This window comes from Amblyomma mixtum, chromosome 1, assembly GCF_055824585.1.
Source record: "Amblyomma mixtum isolate Tamu chromosome 1, ASM5582458v1, whole genome shotgun sequence".
Lineage (NCBI taxonomy): Eukaryota > Metazoa > Arthropoda > Arachnida > Ixodida > Ixodidae > Amblyomma > Amblyomma mixtum.
This window is the reverse complement of record NC_143012.1, coordinates 307,951,783-307,979,366: the sequence shown is the minus strand read 5'-3', so window position 1 is coordinate 307,979,366 and position 27,584 is coordinate 307,951,783. Positions and strand designations below refer to the sequence as shown.

Below are 27,584 nucleotides of genomic sequence, written 5' to 3'. Positions count from 1 at the left end.
GCATCGCCATAGCCCACCTCATTCATCGGGGTTGAACGGCCGGATGTATTGTGCCGTGCTTTTTCATCGCGTTTTTCTAGTCGCCACCCTACTTGCACAGAAATTGGTCGGCCCTCCTCCGGGTGACTCCCATGGCAGCCACCTTCCGTTACAGCAACGCTAACTGCTGCCGTCAGCTTCAGTTATATAAGCTTAAGTTAATCAAAGAGTCACTTTTGCAGCATGAAATTATTTGGGAGCCACGGGGCGGAGCTCACAATTATATTGCAACCACTGGGCCCTGGCGTCCTCGTGTGTGGACACGTTTCTGTTATTCGGCTTTCGTACATGCCCGTACGTGGTATCGTTATACTTATTCAGTTATATGGCTCGTAAACAAGCTAAATAAGCACATAAAAAGTTCCAGGATTTCATTTAAAAATTAAGGGCTGCGCACGGTCCGCTCGTGTCGTTGTTGTTGTTGTTGTTGTAGCCTACGACAGAATGGCACATACCCACTCTGGGGGATCGGCCAAGAATCGGGTGGAAAAGGTTGGTATTCACCTGTACGTAGTAAAGGCAAAAGGAAAGCACACGGGAGAGGAACACCGGGGGAGTCTACCACAAAAAGGGCACGGAGAGGATGGAAAAAAAAAAAAATCAACAAAACTGAAAACAAATAATAAGAATAATAATAATCATAATATATATATATATATATATATATATATATATATATATATATATATATATATATATATATATATATAAAGGAGATTGAATTTGAGAGAGAGAGAAAGAGAGAAAAGAGAATAATTCGAAGAAAAAAAAAATGAAGCATAAAAAGAAAATACTGAAAGCGTTAGCAAGGTAGTCGATGAGATTCCAGCAAGAAATTTTGAACAGCATCACAAACAGACCTGTGGCTGAACCCAAGTGTGGTGGCACCAAATGATAGCAAGTGTGGGCTGCTCAAACTGAGGCCAAGTTGCTGTAAGGGCAACTCCAGCAGTCTTCTTCTCAAAGAGGTGAAACGACGACAATGGAGCCAAAAATGATCGATAGATTCAGGCTCACGGCAAAATGCACAGAGGGGAGATAGCGCCAAACCAGATCTGTGCAGATAGAAATTTAGAGGGGGGATGCGGCAGCGCAACCTCGTCAGAGATACTTCTAGCTCGTGTCACTAGCGCAGCCTGTAAACGTGCGCTTCTCGGCTCATTAGAAGAAGACGTTTGGATCTCGAGCGAGCCTGTCCTAAGCCTGTGGAGGGAAGCAGCTGTTTCAAAGAGACTGCGCTGTGCACAACGCGCTGCAGGTGACCGAGCCACCCCACCCGATGTCTTTCGCTACCCCAGTGAACCGCATGCTTCCCACCCCGCTGCGGTCGCGCAAGCGCTCGTCGCTCGACCCCGGGCCGGCGATGATCCGCTTGTCAGACGCGGTGAGCCCGATGCCGCTGGGCGCTTCCAGCGCGGCCCTCCTTCGCGGCCGGCAGCTGACCGCCGGCGGCCGCTACTCGATGACGGCCTCGCTCGCCGGTGACATGGGCCTCATGTGGCGCGGCGGCGAGGAGGAGTCGACGGGCAATGCCGTCGAGATGTTCGTGGGCGACAACTGGTCCCTGCTTCTGGGGCTCGCCGTGTGGGTGTGCAGCTTCGTACTGCTCGCGCTCGTCGTGTTCCTCGTGTACCCAGCCGTGCTGGACACGCAGTGCAGCCAGCCGGCCTGCCTACGGCTTGACCGCGCCCTGGCCAGCTCCCTCAGCACTCGCCGCCACCCCTGCGACGACTTCTTTGCCTACGTCTGCCCCGCAACCCGGGCGGACCGCAAGGCCAGGGTGCTGCTTCAGGTACGTCGCAGAGGTCATTGAGAAAGGAAGAGTTCCCGCATATGCTATAGAGGCGCGACAAATGGCGCGAGGCTGTCGCCCTACAGGCGACACTTCTCCCTTTTAATGCGTAAGCATTACTTGCCTCATACGTGGCGCGTACAGAAAGTGTCCCCACTTTGTTAAAATTTAGACTTCAACATTGCTCAAAAAAAGGTGAACGATTTAGAGTGAATAGGCCAAATGCGAATGAGGTGTTAGCGAATGAGGTTTTCACTTCGGTTGTCCGAGGCTCGGTTTTCAAGGTCAGACAGGCTTCAGACAAAGATCGGCGAAATCGGAGTTCAGCTGCGCCTTAAGGGTATGGACAAGACTAGCGTTAATAGGTTAATGCCTATATATGCGGAACTGGTCATTCTCTACTTTAGCCGCCGCGGTGGCTCAGTGTTTATGGCGCTCGGCTGCCGACCCAAAAGACGCGGGTTTGATCCCGGCAGCGGCGGCCGAATTTCGATCGAGGCGAAATTCTAGAGGCCCGTGCACTGTGCGATGTCAGTACACGTTAAAGAACCCCAGGTGGTCGAAATTTCCGGAGCCCTTCACTACGGCGCACCTCATAGCCTGAGTCGCTTTGGGACGTTAAACCCGCATAAACCATAAACCATTCTCATCCTGATGACATGCTGTGGATGACTGCATTATCTGGAAAACGATAACCGGAATCGATGGGTACAGTAATTGTTCGTATTAGCAGCTTAGACATTACACTCTTAGGCTGCAGCTACCATATTGTTATCTTGCTGAATCACCACTAACTCCACAAGCAGATGCCTATACGCGCCTTTGTTTCCCCGGTGGCTACGTACGTCACCTTCTGCCCGCGATGATTTTTTAAATATGTGGTCTCCAGGAGACATGTGGTAGGAGACAATAGAAGCTGTGAAGACATCAGAAATATATGCGTCGCTTTCAGACGTACTATCGCGGCGTGGATTCTGCTTCCCAACAGCGCTCGCAATGAACCATGCATGATTCGAGCACGCAACGCTGCATTTGCGAACAGGAGAGCGAGTTCGACGCGGTCATGGAGCGGGCGCTCTCGGACGACTCCATGTTTCGCGGCCTGGGCAAGATGCGCGAAGACTGCCTGCGCTACCGTAGCACGGGCTCCGTCCGCTCCATGGACATCCTGCACGCGATGCACCGCCACATGGGACTCGCAGGGTGGCCCGTCTCTGCGCCTGCCCTGTCGCCCGAAGACTTGTTCAACCTAATCGCCAAGGTGCGCTCGGATCACCCTAAAGAGAGAGAGGAAGAATTTGCACTTTGTCTCTACAGACTGGACACAAATCGCCCTATATGGGAGTAAACGGTTTTGTAGCGCACTCCCTAATAGAAGCATAATTTAGCATAATTTGTTCCGTGAGCCACGTGGTACATTTACACCCCTTAAACACCGCAGGAACTCCGCATGTTCTGAGGATAATTTGCTAACGTTGCCAACCGTTGGAATTGCGTATACTTAGAGGTGAAAATCTACCCCACGTGCGTGAACCATATTGTGCATGGTAGGAGGTGCGCTAGAGGATCGCTTCTCGGATGTAAAGTTATTCGTGTATTGTGTGTACGGCCTATCTGACGTTCACTGCGGCAGGAGTTCGCTGGCAGTGGCATTTTGATATTCGACAAGAGGATGCTTTGCAAATCGTTTTTTTTTTTATACTGGAAAGAACTCAAAAGGCGATAAGGTGTTTTTAGTGTCCGGATTAGCTAACGTAAGCGAAGAACAGATAGAGCCCTCAAGTTTAACGGGGGCCTATAACCGTGCTTCCCATTCTAAAGCAAGACTAAAACTTGAGATAACTATCGTGCAACAGGACATCGCGCTGACGTTTGTGCAATGCTAAAGACACTCGTGCCACTGCTGCGGGGAAAAGCATCCCGCCAAGGATCCTCTCGACTGCAATCCCAGGTGCATCATCTCATTTCATCGGGAACAGAAGGTGCAAGCATAGTTTTATTCGCCCTCCAAAATCGAAGGATAGCGCCAACGGCAACTCCCATGAAACAGCCGGCAACGGCAAGAACAACGAACATCAGTCGAGATCAGGATCAAGGTCCCGGTCCAACACGAGAAGACAAAGAATGTCTCCCAACAGACGAAGATACACCAGCAACAGCCCCGGTCCCATGACCTCCGGAGGAGGTAGACCCTTGTATATCCCAATGAACATTAAACGTCCCATAGACGTCCTGCAGACGTTCAAGACGTCCAAATGCGTTCAGGTGCCCATCGGATGGGATCCCACAGCCCAGCCAGAGGCCAGCTGAATAAACAGATGAGATGGGCACAGAAGACCTCGCACTCAGCTGAAAGTACAGACAAGGACAGAAAGAATAACTGACCTAGAGAGAGAGAATAGACAGCTCAAAGCTAACTTAAATTTGACACAAATCAAACCTAAAGCTCTCGAAAAATGTTTTCACCTCCTACCTCTCCGGATAGCGGGGTCTCCCACCCAAGAGACAAATCTCCACCACAACTCAAAATGACATTCTAATAATAATGAACAAGGCAGTGGTGAGCGTAGCCCTCCAGCCAGAAAAAGCCCCCCCCCCCCCCCCCCCCCCGAAAGATCAAAACCCGGATAACCCCCATATTCGCGTAACAAGGGATGAGTCGGAAGAATTAGGGGCGAAATTAGCAGACAAAATTACAAACCTAATTACAATCCATAATGTCGATCAAACCTAATTACAATCCATATTGTCGATCACGCTTATCCTCATGGCAAGGACGCTGGAGAAGATCTCGAATGTGTCGCATTCATCCTACGCAGACGATATACTATTTGGGTCGCGGAAGGAAGCGATGTGGAAATTGAAATCCGTTTACAAGAAGCGGAGGCTGTGGTAGTCGAATATGCGGCAGCGGTAGGACTCTTCTGCTCTCCGCAAAAATCAGAACTGTTGATCCTCAAGAAAATACCTCACAGGAAAAGAAATCCCCTACCCGATGTCATTGCAATAACAGACGGAGCACTGATTCCGACGGTCAAAACACTTAGAATTCTGGGCCTATACATACATCAATACGAACGTGATAACGTTAACACTAAGAAACTTAAAACATGCGTCGCACAAACCGTAAGGCTAATAAGACTCATAGCAACGGCATGAAAAAGGCTGATACAAGGAGGTTGGTACACGCCTTGGTAGTGTGTCGCAGTATGTATTCCATACCCTATCTCCAACTAAATAAAAGAGAGGCAGGTCAGGCAGACAGCATTATCAGGCAGACATACAAGGCCACGTTAAATTCTCTTCTGCTCGGAGTCAACGCTTGTAAGCTGTCTTCCTCCTTTTGCTCTCCCCGTCGGCGCCAGACTCTCCCGCTCAGGTCGTCTAGCACCGGAGCTATCTCGAATTCACCTAGACGTGCCATGTACGGCCGCCTAGTGTTTATGCGGAGTCTCGCTTTTGTTCCCTCCGTGTAAGGGGATACTCCTCGCGTTCGAGGCCACGTCCGAATGGCGCCGCCATTTCTCGCCAGGCTGCAATCCCGTGACGAGGGCGAAGAAGACAGCCGAGCGGTGTGTTTACCGCAGCGGCGGCCTGTAGTCGTTTGAGCATCCGCCTCGCGTGCGGGAGGTGCGGGGTTCGATCCCCAGTGTCGCCGTGTACCCACCGCTGATGTACAAGGCCTCCCCTGGCCTGGTGCTCTGCTTATTCAGTGTGAAATGCTTGGGAAACGGGTCTTTGACCCCACCTTGAGTACAAGAAAGAAACCTTGTGCCATGGCGCTCTTTGGCCACAGATGACCTTGCGCCATAAAAATTCATCATCACCACCATGTGTTTATATCTGGCTTTTTCGCCCCGTTCCTTTACATCAGTACGGGCGCTACACCATTATTTCTATTTCTTTTTATCCTGCCCACATTACTTTATGTTCCTTTGCAACATCAACTGGAAACAACTGTATACCCTCTTAACTCTCTTGAAGCTCCTGTAACATGGAGACAACAATATTCAATCTATATAAATGGTCTACTGTTTATCCCGGATCACATTCTCCAATATGCAGATTCTGTGGCCATCCCAAGGCCGATGTAGCTCATAAATTATACGAATCCCTTGCGGACCTAGCACCCACGGGCCTGTATAACAAATAGATGCGGTGACCAGCTCGGACCCTCAAACCTAAAGAGTGCCGTGAATCGGGCTTTGGAAGTCGCCACATGCTACTTCACAGACCCTCAAGGTCAATGAGAAGGAGAGAAGACTTGAAACCACTCGAAAATCTGACTATTAATTGATCGTTGTCGATATGAAGTTTTATGTCATCCCCCTACTAAATTACTAAAGTCAAGTAAAGCAAAGCACTTGGGCTGTTTCGGCTACCAGCGAGCAGACGCCGTCGGATCGACCAGAAGGCGCTCCGCGTCTGCTCGGTTTTGTGTTACCGCTCACTAGTGGAAGTGAAGTCTCCTAAGAAACGCTGGAGTAAGCGCCTATATCAACATGATAACGTTCCTCGTCAACCATCATCATCATCACCAGCCTGACTACGCCCACTGCAGGGCAAAGGCCTCTCCCATGTCTCTCCAATTAACCCTGTATTTCGCCATTTGCGGCCACCGTATCTCCGCAAACTTCTTTTAAGCTCATCCGCCAACCAGAATTCTTAAAACGAGAAAACTTCCGATGCTGATCGCGTGAACAGGCAGGCGTTACTCACCGACGTCGCGCTTTCTTCCGGAATGGATCCTCGGCCATGTGTTCTCCGAGCACACGAATGTTACTTCGGCAACGTAGCGAAAATTGTAGCTTCGGAGCCGTGATGATGATGATGATGATGATGATGATGATAACTTCATTTTCCGCCAGATAAGGAAGCCCCCTACTCCCCGTCCCCGGCACGCAGGCCTTGGTGACGGGGGCCGGGACCTCCACGATTAGAAGCAGGCGAAGAGGTCTTGATTGCTGTGAAGCAGGGGCCTCGCTCCGCAGCAGGGCTTCCCAGGTTTCTCTACAATTTGTTTTCCGTGCGCACACATGTTACGTCACAGCGGTCACGGCGCAGCAGCCGGACAGCAGGCTGGCTCCTCCCCCTTTTCTCTGCTGCGCGCTGCATGCTGTTAACAGACGATGGCCGCGTCGACAGAAGGGCTTGGAGAAAAAAAAAAATTGTTTCATGTGAGCGGGTTCCTAGGAGCGTCAGACGCTGTAGACCTTAACAGAAAAAAAAAAATTCATTGTGCTTCATTTTGTACACTACATATGCTTGAAAGCCGTTTTTCTGCACGAGTTAAACGGCGGCTTCTTCCGAAATAACGTTTAAATCGTCTGTCCTCAGGAATTGTAACCTTTACACCTCCCAAGAATAACTAAAAGATCAAAACGACTCCCGTTGTAACGACCATTTATGGGCTATAACCGCTTGTAACTTTTATAGAGGTGGTTTCATGCGTTCTATGATTACAGCGTCGGTGCCAGCTCAGCATACGACTTCATCGGCGCCTCTACTATTATCTTTCACGTGACGTTAGCTGGCCGTCCTCCCGTGCCTCACCGATGAGAAGGTTTACAGCGGAAGCTGAATTAGGGACTTTATCACCTTTAAACGGCATTGTCGCAAGCGAGAACTCTACGTTCTTGTTACCCTGGGTCGAGGCCTGTACCGCAACGGTCGTGTGGAACGGGAAGTCACGTGACCCCTCTCGACCGATCATTCAATTGCCACCTGCCTCGTGCGGTGGGCAGGTTACTCACAATCTGTTGGCCTCGTTACCACTTGCCACGGTGGGCAGCTTGTGATGATATGACAAGGTCACGTGACGTCTCTCGACCAACCAGAGAATTTCGTAACACCGGATGTCGGCGGGGTTTTGGTGCGACAACTCTAATGCTATCGCATTAATAAAGCGCTTCCTCCTCCTCCTCCTTCGTGCGCGTGCCTCACGCAGTTGGACTTCGAGTACCGCGTTGGGGCGTGGGCGCGCCTGTACGTGGAGAGCGACGGTACGCACGCTCTACGCACGTTGGTTGACTCGCCCGCTCTGCTGCCGCATTGGTTCGAGGATGAGTCTGCGCAGGAGCAGTACGCCACCCAGGCGCTCGCCATGTTCGGCGGAAAGGCCGACGCCGCCCGCGAGGTCGTCGGCTTGGAGCGCGCCATTCATGCCGTCAACGCCGAGTCGGAAGGAAGGTGCGGAAAGCGGCTCTATGGCGTAGGTCGTGGTCTCGCGTTCTGATTGCCTGTGTTTGAGCCGACGTCACACTGGCCCATGGCCGTCACGTTGGTTGACCAGAAGCACGGCGGAAGCATGTTCGCTCGTCTAAACCGCTGAAACCTGTACAGAGGAAGATGTGCGCGGTCCACCATAATGGCGCCCTTGACTTCACACGCGAGCTGTCTGTCTCCTACTAAACCTCCTTATACTATGTCATGCATAGGTACGCGCACTGGCGTGTACGCCATGACTGAGCGGATGGCGCTCGTTTCCTGGGGTAAATTCAGAAGGTATAGACTGACACTAACATGAGACAAGGCGTACTTGTGTTCGTCTTGTGTAGTGCTAACTTCATCCCAAGAAATGCCGTAGTGTTGCGACGCATTTAAAACGTTAGCAGCAGTCCTTACTTTACTATCTGTTCAGTGCTCGGTGGTGATGCGGCTTGAAAGCTTTTGAGTGAAGCTTTCAAGCATGCACGGGAACTTCCAGCTAAGTGACGCCGCGTCGTCACGTCCCTCCGAGTTCCGCAGTGCTACGGGAAACGTGATGGGTTTTCATTTCCATACACACATTTTTTTTAAACCTTTCAAGCTAGGCTGGCGAGGCAGCTATCGGCACATTAGCTGACAGCGGCTTGCAGCAATTTGTTAACGGTCCGCTGGACCCTGTGGATATGCTTAGGCTTTCTAGAAAAGAAATGAGTACGTGTATTATGTGTCAGCTTGCATTATCGTCTAATGGCAGTATCAATTTCCAAAGCAGGGAACACGCGCTCAGTTCGTGTTTTATGTCATTGAACATGTGTGTTGCACATGTTGATGGGGTCCCGCGTGGTGACACCATCCATCACTACAAACGCTCTCTTCGCATGGCTGAGAGCCATCGACGCCATTACCTTGTCACTACTACTATACTAGTACCAATTCAAAATATGTCGGCAAGAAGCCAGAGCAGAGAGCTGTATAGGCCTTTTCACGAGCCTTGGAACACCTGCTTACTGGAGTGGGGGAGAGCGAGCGGGAGCCAAGTCCTTTCAGTCCTACGAGCACATGTTGGCAGCTACTCCCACAGTCCAACGTTGAATGCAAAGTTACTGATGTTCACTATGGCGGCGGCTTTCGGCGGCGATCGTTAGGTTCCCACCGATGACTTTGGAGGCTGCAGCGGCGTCCCTGAACGGTGTGCTGGAGGCCTCGCAGTGGACCGACACCATGTCCAGGTACCTCGGGACGTCCAGGGCACGCGTGTCATTCAGAGATGTGATCTTCAAGGTTCTCGGCGTACTGCTGGCGTCGACGCCGCGCGGCTTCCTCTACCTCGGCTACCGGGCTCTGGCCATGTTTGGCTTCGACGCGCACGACCCGCACTGGGCCGCGCACGCCGACGCGCCCTCTGTCTGGCTGCCGCCCGACCAGAGGATCGGCCACTGCCACCAGCTCCTGTGGTACTTATACCTGCCTGCACATTCCATGCGACTCGTGCACTTCCCTGTGATAACTCTGCCCCGTTGAGACCGTCGATATCTATGGAAGGCTAAACTAATCGGTCGCCGAATTCGAAAAACTATTTACGCGTGAAACTCATATCCTTCCTGCCCTACATACACTTAATTTGATGAGCTGTGCATGATAGCTAACAAGAGTCGTTAAGAAGAATGGCCTGATGGGCGAGTTGGTGCATGATGAAATGAATGGCGGCGCAACAAGGACACTAACAAGAAAGGGCACGTGGTGTCCCTTACTTGTTAGCGTCCTTGTTGCGCCGCCGTTCATTTCAAGAGTCGTTAATCTTAGCAAACGGTGAAAAAATCACGGATGAGCAAACTACGGAGCCCGTAGTTCCCTGTCGCGACCTGTAGCTTCTTGTTTCGCCTATCTGTGCGTTTTTAGTGCGAACGCACTTCTAGCTGACTTCTCGGCGAGAGCCGTAGAACGAGTGAAGCCTCCTGGTGCGTCACGTGACTGAATTTGAAGCGGCTGTAAAAGCAGCTGTGAAAATGTTGCGCAATCGACCTGAAGGTAGTGATGTAATTATGACATACCCTGACATGGTGCGTGCTCAAAATTCATGATGGATAAGCCAAAATTGGACTTGAAGTGACCTTGGCTTAAATCGACCAAAATTGAATGGTGGGCTCCTGAGAGGTAGCAGGGCACGTCTCCAACGTGGCCTATGCTCAATACGGCATGGATCACCTGAAACTTGACCTTGTCGTGATCTTGACCGAAACCGACGAAAATTGAATTGTGGGTTCCTGATAAGTAGTGTGGCACGTTCCCCACGTGACCCATACCCAAATATGGCATGGACCACCCGAAATTTTACCTTGAAGTGAAGGAAAGGTAAGGATGGCAACACGTGGTATGGCACATGACGCATGTTCCAAGTATGTCTAGGACACCCGAAATTTGCCCTTGGAATGACCTTGGCCGATTTTGACTGCCAGTGAATCTGGGTGTGCTCGGTTGAAAGACAGGCTTGAACTAGGCTCGAAATGGAACTGGTCCACCTCCAAAAATGGGGTTGGCCCACCCCAAATTTTGTGTGGCCCACCCCTGAAAATTGAGTTGACCCACGTACGGAACCGACTTGTGACACCCCAGAATGAGTTTGGTCGACCCCCAAATTGGGTGGCCCACCGTGCTTTCGCAGAATATTTAGAGTTTAGCAGCGCTAAAACACCAGCCAACTTTTCTTCGCAACTTTTGAGGTAGGATACGCACCAGTTATTTAAACTTGTTACTTTACTCGGGAGCCAAGAAATTTTGAAGCACAAATCTAGAGACACTGATGCATAAGACTCAAAAATCGTAACCAAACGGCTACCATGCATCAACTGGCTTAACAAGATATGCTTCTTCAATTACTGATCGCATGTCGCTTCGCAGGTCCGCCAACCCTACCGCTCTCAACGCCGCTTTGGTGATGAGAAAGCAAGCGAAAGCCACGTTCGCGAAGTCAGACACCTTGGATGCGAGAGCCGTCGTGAACCTGATCAAGGACGAATTGCCGACGCGCTTGATGTACCACGCGGGCTTGGACGAGGCTACTTTCACCGAAGCCCGTAAAAAACTCGAGGCACTCAACGTCACTTTGCCTGGTACTGCCCTAGGCCTCGCAAGATGCGCTAATTATCCCAATGCTAAGTATCCGAAGCAGTGTGCCCACTTCGTGAATAGAAAAAACCGTCGCCGAAAGAAGAAAAGACCGTAGTGATGCCCATCATACATTCGCGTACAAATTCACTCCTGTCAAGCCCGTCTTAGCAATAGCAACCGGAAAAGGCTGAGAGCAGAGCTGAGCACAGCGTACTGCCTGCTACCCTCGTCTGATCTGCGCAGGCACATCCCTGCTCGTACATGTAGCACTAACCCGCAAAACACTGCGTGAATTTGGTGTTGTTGAGGCAGACTATTAGTATACGCCTTGAAGTCTTCACTTGCTAGTCAGCGCCAGTGTTCAGTAATATGTCCCTGTCCTTCAGGCTCTGCTTCTTTCCATAACGAGTGCAGTGTCTAACCAAAAGTTCGACGCTAACGCAACCTGGAGGAGGCTTCCGACATGATCTCCCCTTGACGCTCTCAGGCTACATTTGAGCACTGAGCATTTGAGTGAGTGAGTGAGTGAGTGAGTGAGTGAGTGAGTGAGTGAGTGAGTGAGTGAGTGAGTGAGTGAGTGAGTGAGTGAGTGAGTGAGTGAGTGAGTGAGTGAGTGAGTGAGTGAGTGAGTGAGTGAGTGAAATCTCGCCTGCAGGTGACTTCGCGTCCACGCGGTCGCTGTCGCCGATGCTCAGCAACTCGTCCTCGTGGATGCCGCGCCGAGCGACGCCGTTCCTGCTGAACGTGCTGTCGCTGCGCGCTCTCTCCGCGCCTTTCCTTTTGGGGGCGCTGACGCGGCCTGTGCCAGCGGGCGAGAAGGACGCCATGCTCTACCTGGTACAGCAGCGGCTGACCGAGCCGCTGGTCAAGCTGCAGCGCAACGCCGTAGGCGTGCCGCTGGGAGCGCTGACGCCGCTGCTCTTCCACGAGGACTTCCCGGCCGCCGTGCGCTTCGCGGGGCTCGGCCGAGCCTTCGTTGACGCGGCGCTGAGGTTGGGAAAGTTTCGCGGCACGGTTAACGGGTCTCAATGCAGGATGCATTTAATGCCTGCTCCGCGAGGTTTATCCAGCGAAAAGTTTAGCCATGTAGGATTCTACAGCGTCAGCCTCAAGACCTTAATTACTTTTTTTTATTGCTCATATGTGTCCTTCGGAATAAGTGAGTCAGATGTACATATGTAGACCTGTGTAGGTTATACATGCCAACAAGGCCCAGTGTTGGGACCAGTGTTCCCAGAGCCTTGTGTCTAGTGGCCGGCTAGGTGGTAACCCTGGCTACCGATGTGTAGTTTGGGTGCCGCTCGAAGTCCGGGGCAAGTTGTCAAGAAATGATCGACCGTCACGACGGTTTTTCAACTGAGAGCGTCAGGCCAATCTTTGTGCAACACTGACAGCTGGTCTGTCCAATAAAATATATCCGGAACGGTAGCCAGTGGCCTTGCCAAGGGAAGAGCCGTCGTGTTAAATAATACTGGACCAGCACGGATCTTTGCGGCACACCCGTTTGTACGGTGAAGTGCCCAACACGTTCTTTGCCGATTGTGGCAATGGAACGATCTTTCAAGAACCAACTCCAAAAGTTGTGTACTACGGATGAGCGATGAAGCCAATGTACAATGGCCAGGATCGCTGAATGGCTCACGTTGTCATAGGCATTATGAACGTCCATTGTCAGACACATGCGGATTCTGTGGAATCTGCCTCCATACCTGAAAGGTGGTAGAACCGGTTCTGAGTGTGCAAGTGAGGGCGAAAGCCAATCTGAGACGTGTGGTACCGTTCCAGCTACCATGAGAGCCGCATAGCTAACATCCGTTCTAGTAAGCACTACCTAGTGAATGTTGCCTAACTTGCTAGGATGTAGGCACCACCTCAGCATGTTTCTACTAGATTGGGACATCTCCAGAGGTCCAAACGATGTTCAGAGCCCCAAGCAGCCACTCTAATGCGGGGCATTCGATATTCTTGAAGATCTCATATGTAAGTCCATCCGGCCCAGGAGTTTTGCGCAGTTTCGTTTGGTCGATGGCTGCTCGAAATCTAGCCGTTGTGTACTATCGCGCTCAATATGAGTTGCAACGCGCGGTCATCGACCGGGGATCGTTCCGTGGTGTGCCTCCTCCAAACAGTCGCTCGGAATTCTGGGAGAAACTGCTGTTCCAGGAAACAACAGCACCCCCGCTCTGGAAAAAGTTTCTTCCAGAATTCCGAGCGACTGTTTGGAGGAGGCACACCACGGAACGATCCCCGGTCGATGACCGCGCGTTGCAACTCATATTGAGCGCGATAGTACAGCTTATGTACGTAAACGACTGGACAGCGCTAACAGACGGGGCGGAAGAAAAGAACACAGATACATCCGCATGTATGTGTTTTCTTCTATTCCGTACCGACTGTTTGCGCTGTTCAGTCGTTTCCATCAACATGCGCACACCAGCATGACTAAGCCCTCTTCTTGAATTCAGCTTCTGTATACCGTCAAGTTCCTTTTTGTTTGGAGGTAAGCCCGCTTCTGAAGGAAGGTACTATTCGGGCAGATGAACGGCGCCGGACTCTGGTCGAAAGCTGGAAGTACTGACGGCCTTTGAAGCAAACTCACTTGGCGTCTGTCCCGAAGCAAGATATCCATTGCCTGCAGGGTGCTGCTGGCATTTGCCGATCTCCATGAAACCAAAGGTGCGCCTAATCGATGCAGTCGTAGACGATGAACGAAGAGACGCGCACCAGTCCTGCCATCGTGACGACTGTCGGCTAGTTCAGATTTCGGAGATTCTCGTTGGTACGGCTATAGGCTTTCTCTTACGGCTGACGATGTAGATTCCGCGGCTAAATGCAGGGCTAAACAGCTGAACCAAAGCAATGACAGCTTTCGCTGACTAATGCGCTAAGCCGGTGAACTTAGGTGTACAAACGTTTGTTTGTCCACAGGCTTTGAACGGAATTTTTAAACAAGACTCTCCGCACTTTGAATACCCGTAGAAAGCGGAAAGAAAGCATCAACGAATATAGAGCTTGTCCTTTCCATCCTTCCCTCCTCCTGTCCAGCGACGAGCCTATGCATGTTACAGAAGTGGAGAAACGTTTCACACAAAGTATGCAGCGTGCCGCTTGCAGCAGGCGTACTTCATTTATATATGACGCTCTCTGGGACAGCTAAAGCCACGCGCACATTTGTACACGGGATGCTCGTGGCGATGCAGGGTGGTCGGCCCCCAGGGCGAGTTCTACGACCCCAAGGGTCAGCGCGTCCGCTCCAGTTGGTGGACGGAGAAGAGCCGCGAGTCGTTCCGCAACACCACCCGCTGCCTCGGACTGCCGGGCTCCGAGGAACTGTGGCGAGCCGCGCTCTCGGTGCGTCTCTCGTGGGACGTGTTCCGGGCTCGCCGGGTGGACGACCGGGTCGGCGGCTTAAAGACCGGCCTGCCTTCCGAGGGCGACGCCGACAGGTTATTCTTCGTCGCCTACTGCTTCTTTCTCTGCTCCAGCGAGGAGCAGCCCGAAAGGCACGTGCACGCTGCCACCGTTCACCGCGAACTTTCCGCCGAATTAACGGATTTTTAGCGTTTCTGCACTTTAAGCCTAAAATTGATTTTTGGTGTTCCTACACTTTAAGCCTAAACTCGGTAAATGGGATTGAATGCACCACTTAGTCCTCCGGCCTCGCCGGTCGTATTTCGATGGAGACGAAATTCTAGAGACCCGTGTACTTTTTTTTTTTTTTTTCATTCATTCATTTATTTATTGGTCTTTGTTGCAAAAAATGTACGCAAACACTGCCCGGACCCATAGCCAACGGCTAGTAACGGGTCCAATGGAAAAAAAGGTATACAAACATGCAGGCAACAATGTACCAAAATAAAGACAGTAAGTTAGTATAAAGAATGCTATACATCACTCTCAACACTTGTAAGAGCATCAACAAAAGAAATACATATATTACAGATTATATAAACTAAGAAACTTAGATCAAACAAAACGCGTAGAACTTATACAAAAATTAAGGCATCACAAAAAGCGAAGGGAAAATAGCTGTTAAGTATTTACAAAGCATCACAAGGGTACAACACACAAGAACAGGATAAAATGATTTCAGTGCACACTTTTTAATCACAAACATCCTTAGAATAGACGCAAATGTACAAATCTGTAAATAAATCAAGGTATCAGGATTCGGCTACATGCAAATAATATCTGGCAAATATCTAAGACGACTATTAAAAAATGAAAGTATGAACTCAAAGTGTGTCATTCTTTTTAAGGTAATAATTTTTTATTCTAATGGAGAAGTTGTAGGCAGTCTTTAGGTCATGTGGTAGATTATTCCAAACTTTTACGCCCGTAAACTCTAGGAGACGCTCTCCATATACATTTCTTTTCACTGGCAAGTTAAAATTGCCGTACGTGCGGCTCCGTGTTGGAAGTGGCGGGATGTTAAATATTGATATGTCAAACGGGAGGTTGTTTGTTATTATTTTATGGACACATTCAGCAGTTCTTTTCTCACGAAGTAAATTGAGGGGTAATACGCGTAGTTTAGTAAATAGTGCCTTACTGCGTACAGTGTAACTAGAAAATGAAATTATTCTAAGTGCTCGCTTCTGTAACTTTTTAATAGGCTCTAGGTATGTGCTATACGTCCAGCCCCACGACTCGATGCAATATGAAAGGTGAGTATGTATTAATGTGAAGTATAGGACACGGAGGATATTGATGTCAAAGTATTCGCGCGTCTGGAGAAGAGCATAACAACCGGAAGCCATCTTAGTGCAAGTCGCCTCAATATGATGTTGCCAGTGTAAATGTTTATCCAGTGTGACTCCAAGATATGTAAAATTATTTGTTGACTCAAGCTGGGACTGGTTAATAGTTAATGTAATATCAGTTGAAAGAATTGATTTTTTCTTTGAGTGGAACAGTATGTATTTAGTTTTCTTAGCATTGATTGTTAATTTGTTTGTGAGAAACCAGTCAGAGATTTTTTCCAGTTCTATATTTGCTATGCTTTCAAGTTCGACCGTATGATGAGCAGTAACTACAATGGCAGTGTCATCAGCATACATGATGGCTTTGGATGAAGCTAATACCTTGGGCAGATCATTTACGTACAGTAAAAAGAGCAGCGGACCAAGAGTAGACCCCTGGGGAACCCCTGTGTGTAGGCGCTGAAGGGATGACGAGAAAGATTTCATTGAAACAATTTGTTGGCGGTTTGTGAGGTAGCTAGAGAAAAAGTCAAGCACCTTATCGCGAAATCCATATGTTTTTAGTTTATTTAGCATAATGTCATGGTTAACTGTGTCGAAGGCTTTCTTAATGTCCAGAAAGATAATTGCTGCGAGTCTGTTATTGTGTAAAGCATCATTAATTGCCTGGGTAAGAGTGATGACTGCTGAGCTGGTGGAGTACTGTGGGCGAAATCCGTGCTGCTCTGGGCATATAATGTTATATTTCTCAAGAAACTGATGAATACGTTTGTAAAGAATTTTTTCGAATATGGTATTAATAACACTAAGTACAGAGATAGGTCTGTAACTAGAAGGGTCAGAGGAGTCGCCGTCCTTGAATACAGGAGTAACACGTGCTATCTTTAGGGATGATGGGTATGTGCTGTTGAGTATTGAATGGTTGAATAAATGGCATAATATGGGTCCTAGAACATCAATATTTTCTTTAATTAGCTTCACAGGAATGCCATCGTAGCCTGCCGCCTTGTTTGTTGCTAAATCCATAACGACACACATCACTTCATCTAATTCAACTTCGCGCAGAACGAAAGAATTTAAAACTGGCCGCGGAAGATCACTGCTAGTACTTATATCAGGAAGTTTCGATGCTAGATCAGGGCCAACCTTGGTGAAAAATGTATTAAATTCTTCAACTGTCTGCTCAGTCACATTGGAGGGAAGTATGGAACGTTTTTTAAAGTTATGTGTCACCTCATTTACAATTTGCCACATTTCCTTTGAATTGCCAGTGGCGGCTTTAATTCGGCGTGCAAAATATTCCTTTTTGCGGGCTCTCATTAACGACACTGATTTATTACGTTCGCATTTGAACTGGTACAAGTAATACTGGTTAGTTCTATGATGTAGCCATTTATGATACCAATAGTCCTTCTTCTTTAACACGTTCAAAATTTCTTCTGTCATCCACGGACAAATTGGCTTGTAACGCCTCGTGGCTGTTGTACTTCGGCTACTGTTTTTTATTAGATCCACAAGGGTGGTAATCAGGTTAGAGAACTCTATATTAACATCTTCATGATAGATTAGGTCAGTATTGAGGAATAACAACTTTTTGCGGAATGATTCATAATCTAGCTTTGCGTCAGTTCGCGATTTATTCTCTTTTATTGCAGGAGGTGTCAGTGCAAATTAAAGAGCCCCAGGTGGTCGAAATTGTTAAACCCCATGAACAAAACCAGACTTTAATTGTAAAGCGGGGCTAGCAGTAGCACTATATCCTCAAGACGAACGATTAGTTAACTGTGACTGATGTCTCTTTGCAATTAGTCTCTGAGGGAGCAGTGTTTTAAGGGATTAATGGATGTAGCGACGCAGTTACTAACGAGGGACGAACCCTTGAGGCACTTTTACTCCTTTTGGTTTAAAGTAGTGCACTACATGCATGGGCTCGGGCCGGCCCGAAAGCCCGGCCCGCGGGCCGGGCCGGGACATGATCTGTTTTGCCGGGCCTGGGCCGGGCCTGAAGTTGCGGGCCCGAGCCGGACTCGGGCTTAAAGCTACAGACCCGAGCCGGGCTTGGGTCCATATAGAAACGGCTACTGTCCGACTATTCATTCACTATTACAGTGTGAAGTACACAACTGCGGCATTGGAGCAGCGACACTGATGAGCTATGGGTTGTAGTATGCGCTGAGAAAAAAACTAAGCTTTATAGCTTTATTCATTGACTTATTTATTTCCTTATTTCCACGCCGCGGTGGCTTAGTGGTCAAGGCGCTTGATTACTGAGCCGGGGAACCAGGGATTGCTCCTAGCCTCGGCGGCCGCATTTCTATTTGGGCGGCAAGCATGACAGCCATGTACTTTGCAGTATCATTGCTCGTTGAAGAAACCCAGGCGGTCGAAGTGATCCGGAGCCATCTGCTTCGGTGTCTCTCACAGCCTGACTCCCCTTGGGCCCTTAAGCCCCAAAAACGTAGCTTTTATTTTATAGCTATATTTTTCTCATATGAGAAAATTCACAAACTAAAGCACGTTTGGTTTTCTTTTTGAACAGCTGACCGGAACGTCTCGTAAATGAAATAGCCACAAAGCCTCGCGAGAGATTGTAAATCTCATCTCGTAACCGCATCTAACCCCCCTCGCCTCTTCGGCCTGGTTGTCATGACAAGTGCCTGTAAGTTATCACGTGGTTCGCGCGTTACCTTCTGCTCCACCAGTAAGAGTAAAATTCAACCGGTCTTAATCGGCCATTGATCGTTCGTCATCACAAAACATACCTATACACTATTAGAAATGCATTCGGGAAGAACATATTAGTTTAGGACGCTTATAGTCTTCAAACACACACCGTGAAATACTCAAGCCTTTTAGCTTTTCGTTTCTGCTGAAAGGCGACCAGTTGGGCTATGAGTTCAACCTGTGGGACCGCGTTCACTAAAAAAAATGTCATCCCACTGCTTGCTATGCAGCTTTAATGTTTATACTTCCGGGCGGCAAAATATAACTGATTAAAATTATTTGGCTCTCAGAACTTCCGAGTTTATCTTTGCGCACCTACACGAGATCACTGTCCGAAAGACGGGCCTGGCGAGCACTACTCTTAATCACTTCCTGCTGGGTTAAAAAGAACCAACTTTCTGCAAGCCAAACTTTGGTTTCAGAACCTTTGTCGGCCAGAGTCTTATCGGTTTAGTAGCAGTCTACTTGCTCAGAGTGAGCAGTAAATCTCAAGCGTTACTGTGAAACGGGCCGGGCCTGGGCTGTGCTTCACTCCGGGATTCACGGGCCGGGCCGGGCTCGCTAGGGCGATAATTTAGCGGGCCTGGGTAGGGCACGGGCTTGAAGCCGCGGGCCTGGGCCGGGCTTGGGCCTCAGATTGAGGCCCATGCAGTGCTCTAGTTTAAAGTGTAGCAAATATTTAGTTTGTCGTTTTTGGCTTAGAGTGCAGGAGCATTTATATAATACCCCTGTCACACAGTCATTTCGAAGGCGGCTGCGATGGCCATCGAGTCAAAAGCAGCGCGGAGCTCTCTCGAAATCTTGAGGGCCTTCGAGGCGACGGCTGCGTGCGATCTCATGCGGAGCCCTTGCAGCCGCGCGTTGGGGGATAAAAAAAGAGAGCAGCATAATCTCTGAAAAATACTGAGATACTCTTAAATATACAACTTCTTTTCTTAAAAAACATGACCATACGGCTCAGCATAGCTGTAGCACTAGTTACGGTAAGCACTTAAGGATCTTACTGGCTTAACGGCCTTCTACCTAAAAGCCTTTACCCGGAAGGCATTTACCATGAAGGCCTTGACCCAGGTGAAAGCCTGCCAGGTGTACAAACCTTGCAGATCAACGTTTTTAGATCCCTTTCAGTTTTCAAGCTCCCCCGAGCCGCGCCCGAGAAAGCGGCCCCCGTCCGCTTCCACTCACCACGCGGCGCTGCTGTCGGCCTAGGGAGCCTTCATGTGCTTTTGAAGGTTTCCTATGTCGGCCTAAAGAGGCTTTATGTCGGCCGCCGGAGCGCTCGCGCTTGGCAGTTGCTGTGACAGCCTTCTCCGCCTGTTCTCATCCGCGATAACATTGGGAGCGAACACGTCGAACTCAAATTTGCTGTACTTTTGGAGCTTTCACGTTGAAACTTCAGAACTGTTTCGCCTGACTAGTAAGGGTGAGATAAAGAGCAGGCTGATGCCAGTTCGCAAAAAAAACCAATCGTTTGCATTGCGCTTTATCGCATCGCGTTTGCGACGTTTATCCTGGACATTTTAGTGTGTGTGGGGGGAGGGGGGGGGGAGGGGGGGATCGATCACGTGACTACCCGTGAACATAGCCTGTGCCTCGCACCAACCTTCCCGAACCATAAAATCAATTTTCACACACTCGCATGCGGCAAATTCAACGCTGCAAATTACGAGGAAGACCTAGCGCTGATGATATGCGTATGTTGAAGTAAAGCTATCAATATTTATTCGGGAGAATGCACGAAACATTAATGAAAGGTTAAAATTAGCGATGTTCCACTTCTAGATCAGTCACGATATTCCGCGCTATGTTATCAACGAAGCACCGCACATTAGAGCTGTGCACGGGCTCGGGCCGGCCCGAAAACCCGCACCCGGCCCGGCCCGCGGGCCGGGCTCGGACCTTGCGGAAGTCTACTTACCCGGGCCCGGGCCGGGCTCGGGCCACGGTATATTTGTCTCGGACGGGCCGGCCGGGCTTCGCGATCGCGATTGCTCCTGCGTGGCTCCAGCAATCGGAGTGCAGAAAGAGACGAGCTGAGCGAGTACTTGGCCACAGAGTCGACCCTTTGCTCAGAGTTTGAGCTATCATAGTTTTGGAGAAGCAAGGCAGCGACGTACCCAAAGCTTTCTCTTCTTTCCAAGAAAGTGTTAGCCATTCCGGCTACCAGTTCAAGCAGCGAGAGAAATTTCAGCGCTGCCGGGTTCATTATGCAGGAGCGCCGCACTTGTCTCAAGCCGTCATCAATGGACGATTTGTTGTTTTTACATAATAACTTGAAATGATAACTCTCTACATGCGCCGTGTTTGCATATACTCACTAATTTTCCTCTAGACCATGAGAGCCAAGCATTTTAAAAACATTGAAATAAACTGATTTTCCTTAAATTATCTCTTTCTGTTTCATCGTCACTTCAATTTCAGTTTTGCATGTCGGGCCGGACCCGGGCAGGGGCTCAACTCGGGCCGGGCCCGGGCGGGCTTAGGTTTCTTCAGTGTAGGGCCGGGCCGGGCCTCCGTCAGTATAGTGTAGGGCTCGGGCCGGGCGCGGGCTGAAATTTGCGGCCCGTGCACAGCTCTACCGCACATACCAGCAGCGTTTTGCACGTTCTTTAGAATGCCAATTTCAGTGAACACAAGTATAAATGCAGACACACTTAGCTGGATGCAGGGAGGGAACAACTATAGAAGAGCTTTTTATTTGCAATGATCGCACAGACGGGAGCAGCGTCCTGCACTTTCATTTTTAGAATGTTAATTTCATTGAACACAGACAAGCATTAAATGCAGACACACTAAGTCGGAAGCACGGAGGGAATGGCTACAGAAGGCGAGCTTTTTTTATTTGCAATTACAACCTTTTCTCTGTTCTCCAGCCGGCGGTTCACGTCTCTCGCATAGAAGCGCATGCGTGTCATTATGACAAAATGCAGCACTTGGCATGTAAAAGTGGCCATATGCTCTGCACATCCAAGCCGAGCAGGGTTTTGCAATTCCAGCTCGCCTAGCACCTCCCAAAAAATGTCCCCAAAAACGGGACCTTCTTTCAAATAAATCGAGATTACTTTGTTTACAGTGTTGGTAAACTCTAGCATCTTTTTGGTGGGATGCTTTAGGCACCCTTGCTTGAAGCTTTTGTATACTGTAAGATATGCGTCACTGCCAACAACTGGCACAGGAGAGCTGATATCTTCCATGCTGATATCTGCTGGCTGCTCCAAATCAGGCGGCGGCGACGATGGCGCTGACGCGAAGGGGCACGCTGGTCGGGCAAACATAGACAAACAGCGTGGCGAGCGCCACCGCGCGGCAGGAAACGGAAAGGCGACAATCCGCGCGCCGCAGCTTTCAAAAACGTAGCTTGCAGATTGCCCACAACTCAGTGGTCAGATGGGCGGCCTGCCACAAAGCAGGGTTTGTGGCAATTTGCACGACCCCAAGCAATTTGCACGCCCGCGCACCGCGTACTTTCAACAACCATGCGCGGCGCAGCACCCCACATGTGCTTCCATATCCTCTATTTGTACATAGTGTATATTGCCGCCCTACCCTTATCCTTTCTTACTATCGCTCCACCCTTTCTTTCCCTCTTCCTGCCCTCTCCCTGTCCTTTTCTATCCGCTAGTCGGAGCTCGGATGCCTAAGGTTTCGATGGTAGATGCAGCGGCTAGCAACATTTTTTCCTTCCATTGTTATTTTATTAATAAATAGCTACTAACAAACATAGTAGTGATATTGCACTAAAAAAGTGCACGCCGGGGTGCAGAACGCTGCAGCAAGAATAACACCATTGTTGCCAGGGATACAAAAACAAACGACACCAGCATCCTCAAAAGTGCATTAATGTTATGCGGCTTAATTGTCCAAAATTCATTTCAAGAGTGATAAATATTACTTTAGCTAATATACATTTCTATTTAACCTTTTTCAGGTTAAACTTTTAAATTGGTTGCCTGCACGCTTGCAAAATTATTCGTGGCACGGTGGCGCCACAACATGTTGGTGTGAGAGGAAGGAATCCTGACGGCGATCGAGCTTGCCGCCGTGTAGTAGCGGCTCAACTTCGAATTCGATGGCGATTAAGAATCTCGAAGGCTGTCGAATCAATAGCCTATGAAAGTGCCTGTGTGACAGGGGTATAAGCGCGTAAAGACCACACGTCGTTTTTTACAAGGGAAGTGCGACGACGTCTATTGCTATTTTGCTTGAGAATCGCTGAGGCTGGACGTAGCACACCGCCATGCATGTAGTACTTCCAATAGTAGCACGTTATGCTTTACATGTTATAATGAGTTTGGTCTTCGAGGTCCGAGCTGGACAGCACCTACTCCCGCTACTCATGTGTCGAGTCTCGTCTTACAAAAACCACCCGGTTTTTTCGTAACGAAATTCCCTGATTGGTCAGTTGGGATATGACGCAATAATGATCACGTGAACTCAAGAAAGCACCGTCAGATTTGAAATTCCTAAGGACTCGCAAAATATGGCAGTTGGCCGACCCCAAGAATTTGGCAGCTGGACCATTCCCAAAATGTCCCATTTTCCCACTCCCAGAATTTGGCAGTTGACCCACCCCCAGAATTTGGGAGCTGGCCCATCCCTAAATTTGGCACCTGGCTCACCTACAGAACTTAACAGTTGAAATTGAAATTAGTTTTTGGTCAAAAGGAAATGGCGCAGTAATTGTCTCATATCTCGGTGGACACACGAACGGCGCAGTAATTGTCTCATATCTCGGTGGACTCATATCTCGGTGGACACACGAAAGAGGTGCCGTTTCGGAGGAGCCCGGAATGATTTCGACCACCTGCGTATCTTTAACGTGCACTGATATCGCACAGAACACCGGGGCCTTTCCGTTATGCCTCCATTAAAACCTGGCCGCCGCGGCCGGGTTCGAACCCTGGTCGTGGCAACAGATTAACTGGTGTAAACAAGTAAAAAAGGGAACTCTAGCGCAGGCAATATGAGAGATCAATGTACAAGGAATGTCCCGTAGTTCTTAGTCATGGTGCAGGTCAAATGCCGATTCTATATACGTTTGACTAGAATGAGCTCGATTGCTGGGGTAAGCTGTGGCTGGCTCAGAAGTACCTGCTATAGTATAAACATTCAAGTTAAATCGAGCCACACCTTCCGATGCTATCGAAAAGGGCTCAGCGTAAGTTAAGGACAACGCAGCGAGCTATGGAAAGAAAAATGATAGGTGTAACGTTGAGACCTCAAGCGGGCAGAGTGGGTGAAGGAACAAACGCGGGTTAATGACATCCTAGTCGAAATTAAGAAGAAATGGGACTGGGCAGGGCATGTAATGCGAAAGCAAGATAACCGCTTGTCCTTAAGGGTAACGGAGGGGGTTCCAAGAGAAGCCAAGCTTAGCAGGGGGCGGCAGAAAGTTAAGTGGACGGATGAGATTAACAAGTTTGCGGGGATACGATGGCCGCAACTGGCAAATGACAGGATTAATTGGAGAGACATGGGAGAGGCTTTTGCCCTGCATTGGGCGTAGTCAGGCTGATGATGATGATGGTGACGACAGATAAAGAAACGCTGCAGTTTCACTGCCTCTTCCCCAGACCGCTTTAACTGCATACTGTTCCATACTTTCGCCGACAATCTCTTCTAATGACGGGGAAATACGACGAGACGCATCATAACTTTCCATGAGACAGTTGTGAAAGCGGCAGGCTGCGAGGCTCTGGCGAAAGAGTCGGCCCGCGGTAGCACCGGTACCACCCAAACGGCCTTTAATCAGGCGTGACGTCGCCATCCTTCCGCGTAGGCGTCAGGACGCAACGCACGCAAGCCGGTTGCCCACGCGGTGAAATGCGCCGAAGCTCGTGTAATCTGCAAATGGCTGCTCCGGCGTTCCGTAGGAATCCCTTCTGGGCGGATGTTGTTTGTGCAGAACTTCCGCCTCCTGCAGCTGTCGCATATCGAACAGATGCAAGCGCTGTCACGTGTTTCTGTACTGCCGGAAGTTGGAAGAGTTGCGGCAAGTTGCATGTACGGGGACCTATATTGTTCAGTGGTTTCCGCCAAAGTGCCTGTTTTGACGCGTCCGTGGTTACAAGCCGGTAATGCGCCGATAGAAGGCCGAAGCAGTTACGCACAAATAATAGACCGTTTCAACGTAACCGGACGGCCGTACGGCAAATACCGTGACGCGTTGCCGTTGCTACCATTCCCAGGCTTGCCCAGCCACATCTGCCGTACGGTAGCAGTTGCCGTAGTTACCGTGTTTACCGTATGGTGGGGCTAAAACTCTCTAATGGTAGTCGAACAAAGCTGCAGCGATTTTAGAAATGCAGATCCGCTGACATTAGCGGCTACGAAGACTGCCGGCTGCCGCGCTTTATCGGGAGCGTCAGGATCGGTTATGTGGTCTAGACCCTGCAGTAGCTCGCGGAGCCGCCGGAGCAAGGGAGTTTCCCGAATGGCTTTCTGTAGCAGTTCAGTACCATCTCCAGTATGACAGAAGCCAATAGCCACAGAAACCAAGGGGCACAGGGGATTTTTTTTTTTAATTTGTTTATTTAATTTGTGGTATTGATCAATTTAGAATATTACTGAATATGTTATCGCTTAATGCTAATTGATTAGAAAAGCAGAAGAAAAAACAACCACATGCCGCCGGTGGGATCCGAACCCACGACCTCCGAATTACGCGTCCGGTGCTCTACCTCTGAGCTACGGCGACGGCTGTCAAATCTTCTGCTTTCGGGGGTATTTATGTTTACAAGTAACCTAACCTTGAGAGTGTTCATCAGCGCCACCCACGTTCATAAGCGGCGGACGTGGAACGTCCTGAGTTACCGCAGGTGTGACGTAGAACGTCATCGAACGAAGAGGGTGGAAGCTGCGTGAGAACCCTCTTTTGCTTCCTATGGCGTCAAGGCTGCCAGAATCGAGGCCCTCGCTAGACAATTAAGCAAACAAGGGAAGGGGAATGAGGGGCTCGTTATAAATATGACAGAAGCCAACAGCCACAGAAACCAAGGGCCACGGGGGATTTTTTTTAATTTGTTTATTTAATTTGTGGTGTTGATCAATTTAGAATATTACTGAATATGTTATCGCTTAATGCTAATTGATTAGAAAAGCAGAAGAAAAAACAACCACATGCCGCCGGTGGGATCCGAACCCACGACCTCCGAATTACGCGTCCGGTGCTCTACCTCTGAGCTACGGCGACGGCTGTCAAATCTTCTGCTTTCGGGGGTATTTATGTTTACAAGTAACCTAACCTTGAGAGTGAAAGAAGCCAACAGCCACAGAAACCAAGGGGCACAGGGTTTTTTTATATATATTTATTTAATTTATTTATTTTGTGGTGTTGATCAATTTAGAATATTACTGAACATGTCATCTCTTAAAGCTAATTGATTAGAAAAGCAGAAGAAAAAACAACCTTGAGAGTGTTCATCAGCGCCACCCACGTTCATAAGCGCCGGACGTGGAACGTCCTGAGTTACCGCAGGTGTGACGTAGAACGTCATCGAACGAAGAGGGTGGAAGCTGCGTGAGAACCCAGTATAGATCTCCAGTACCCAGTGAGATCTCCAGTATAGGCATTCCTGTATCTTCATTGGCAGTCATCCCAACAGCGCTTGGCGCGATGTACTCCGGGAGGTGGGCGGAAAGTTAGATGAGCGGTGAGATAAAGAAGTTGCCGGGATACGGTGGCCGCAGCTGGCAAAGGACAGGGGGCCATGGCAGTGACATGGGAGAGGCCTTCGCCCTGCAGTGGGCGTAGTCAGGCTGATGATAATGATGATGTGTCTAGTTGCGGTGCGTGAGCGCGGCAGTCCCTGGTCGATAATTCATGCAGTGAGTGGCCTCAAACTATTTGACCTTAACTAACAAAAAGATCAAGCAATCAGGTATATCATATTTCGAAAAAAGTTTTGTGCCTTCTCAGAGTCTAGAAAATTTGTTAACGAGTGTTAACTGGTTCACACAGAAAACTATCTCAGATGAAATGGAAAGACTGCTGTCAAAGGTCAAGCTTGATCTAGTCATTAAGGTAAGTATACCTGTAATATCGATACAGCGTGGATTGATTGCTAATGGACTAATTGAACCGTGCCAGCGACCATTGTATCTTTGACACAGGAGCGAATCATAAGTTATTTCAGACCTTTCAGACCTTTGCAATGGCCCGCGCTTCCCGGTTTGTGTTCTGCGTCATCACGTGGCGAGCCGATGCTCCTGCAAGACAATTAGCCTGCAAACAACCGCTTTTTGCACCGCAGGCCTTCGCCAAGGGACCTGTGCAACGTGCCATTGCGGAACATGGCCGACTTCGCGGAGGTGTTCAACTGCAGCGCCTCCTCTAGCATGGCCTTATCGCCACGTTGCCTGGGCCAGGACCGAGCGGCGGCTCCGGCGTAACGACTTCCAGGGCTTCAACTCCGCTGCGCTCACGCTTACAGCAGTGGGCACAGACTTGTCGGAGGAATGAGGACACTCTATCCGGACAAACTGCTAGACTCATGCGACGGGGAACCTGACACTAAGTCTGAGGTGTCTGCAGGTCTTCGAGTGTATACTTGCAACCTGTACGTTCACGGTATTATGTAATCAACTTAAATGTGTTTTTGAAATTATACATTATTGCATCCTTGGTGGCTCACTGGGGTCATTTTCCGGCATTTGATCTTTATAGAAATAAAAAATCTGAGTGCGTGAACGTGAGCGAGCGAGCCAGTCAGCCGACGCCCGGTACATCGCTTTAAGGTGTCTGTGTGCGTTCGGCGCCAAACAACAACAGACACACAGGCAACAGTGTTGGAATAAACAGACTGAATGTTGCGGTTGTTTAGTTCACTGTTCGCCGCGGCAGCGATGAGGTCTTCCTGTGTATCTGGGCAATAAAGTTTACCACCATCATCACTACTACTACTACTACTACTACTACTACTACTACTATTATTACTACTACTACTACTGCTACTACTACTACTACTACTACCACTGCTATTGCTTCTGCTACTACTACTACTACAACTACT

At 49.3% G+C, this 27,584-nt stretch overlaps 1 protein-coding gene across 1 annotated transcript; it reads left to right on the top strand.

Moving 5' to 3' along the window:
* The first annotated feature begins 1,177 nt into the window (after positions 1 to 1,177).
* LOC149372355 (phosphate-regulating neutral endopeptidase PHEX-like) lies at positions 1,178 to 27,267 on the top strand. Its single transcript, XM_089582011.1, has 8 exons — positions 1,178 to 1,831; positions 2,874 to 3,092; positions 7,719 to 8,020; positions 9,184 to 9,492; positions 10,937 to 11,148; positions 11,802 to 12,138; positions 14,347 to 14,649; positions 26,826 to 27,267. The coding sequence occupies exons 1-8, from the start codon at positions 1,319 to 1,321 to the stop codon at positions 26,962 to 26,964; spliced, it is 2,334 nt and encodes a 777-aa protein (XP_089438137.1). The 5' UTR covers positions 1,178 to 1,318; the 3' UTR covers positions 26,965 to 27,267.
* Positions 27,268 to 27,584: the final 317 nt, after the last annotated feature.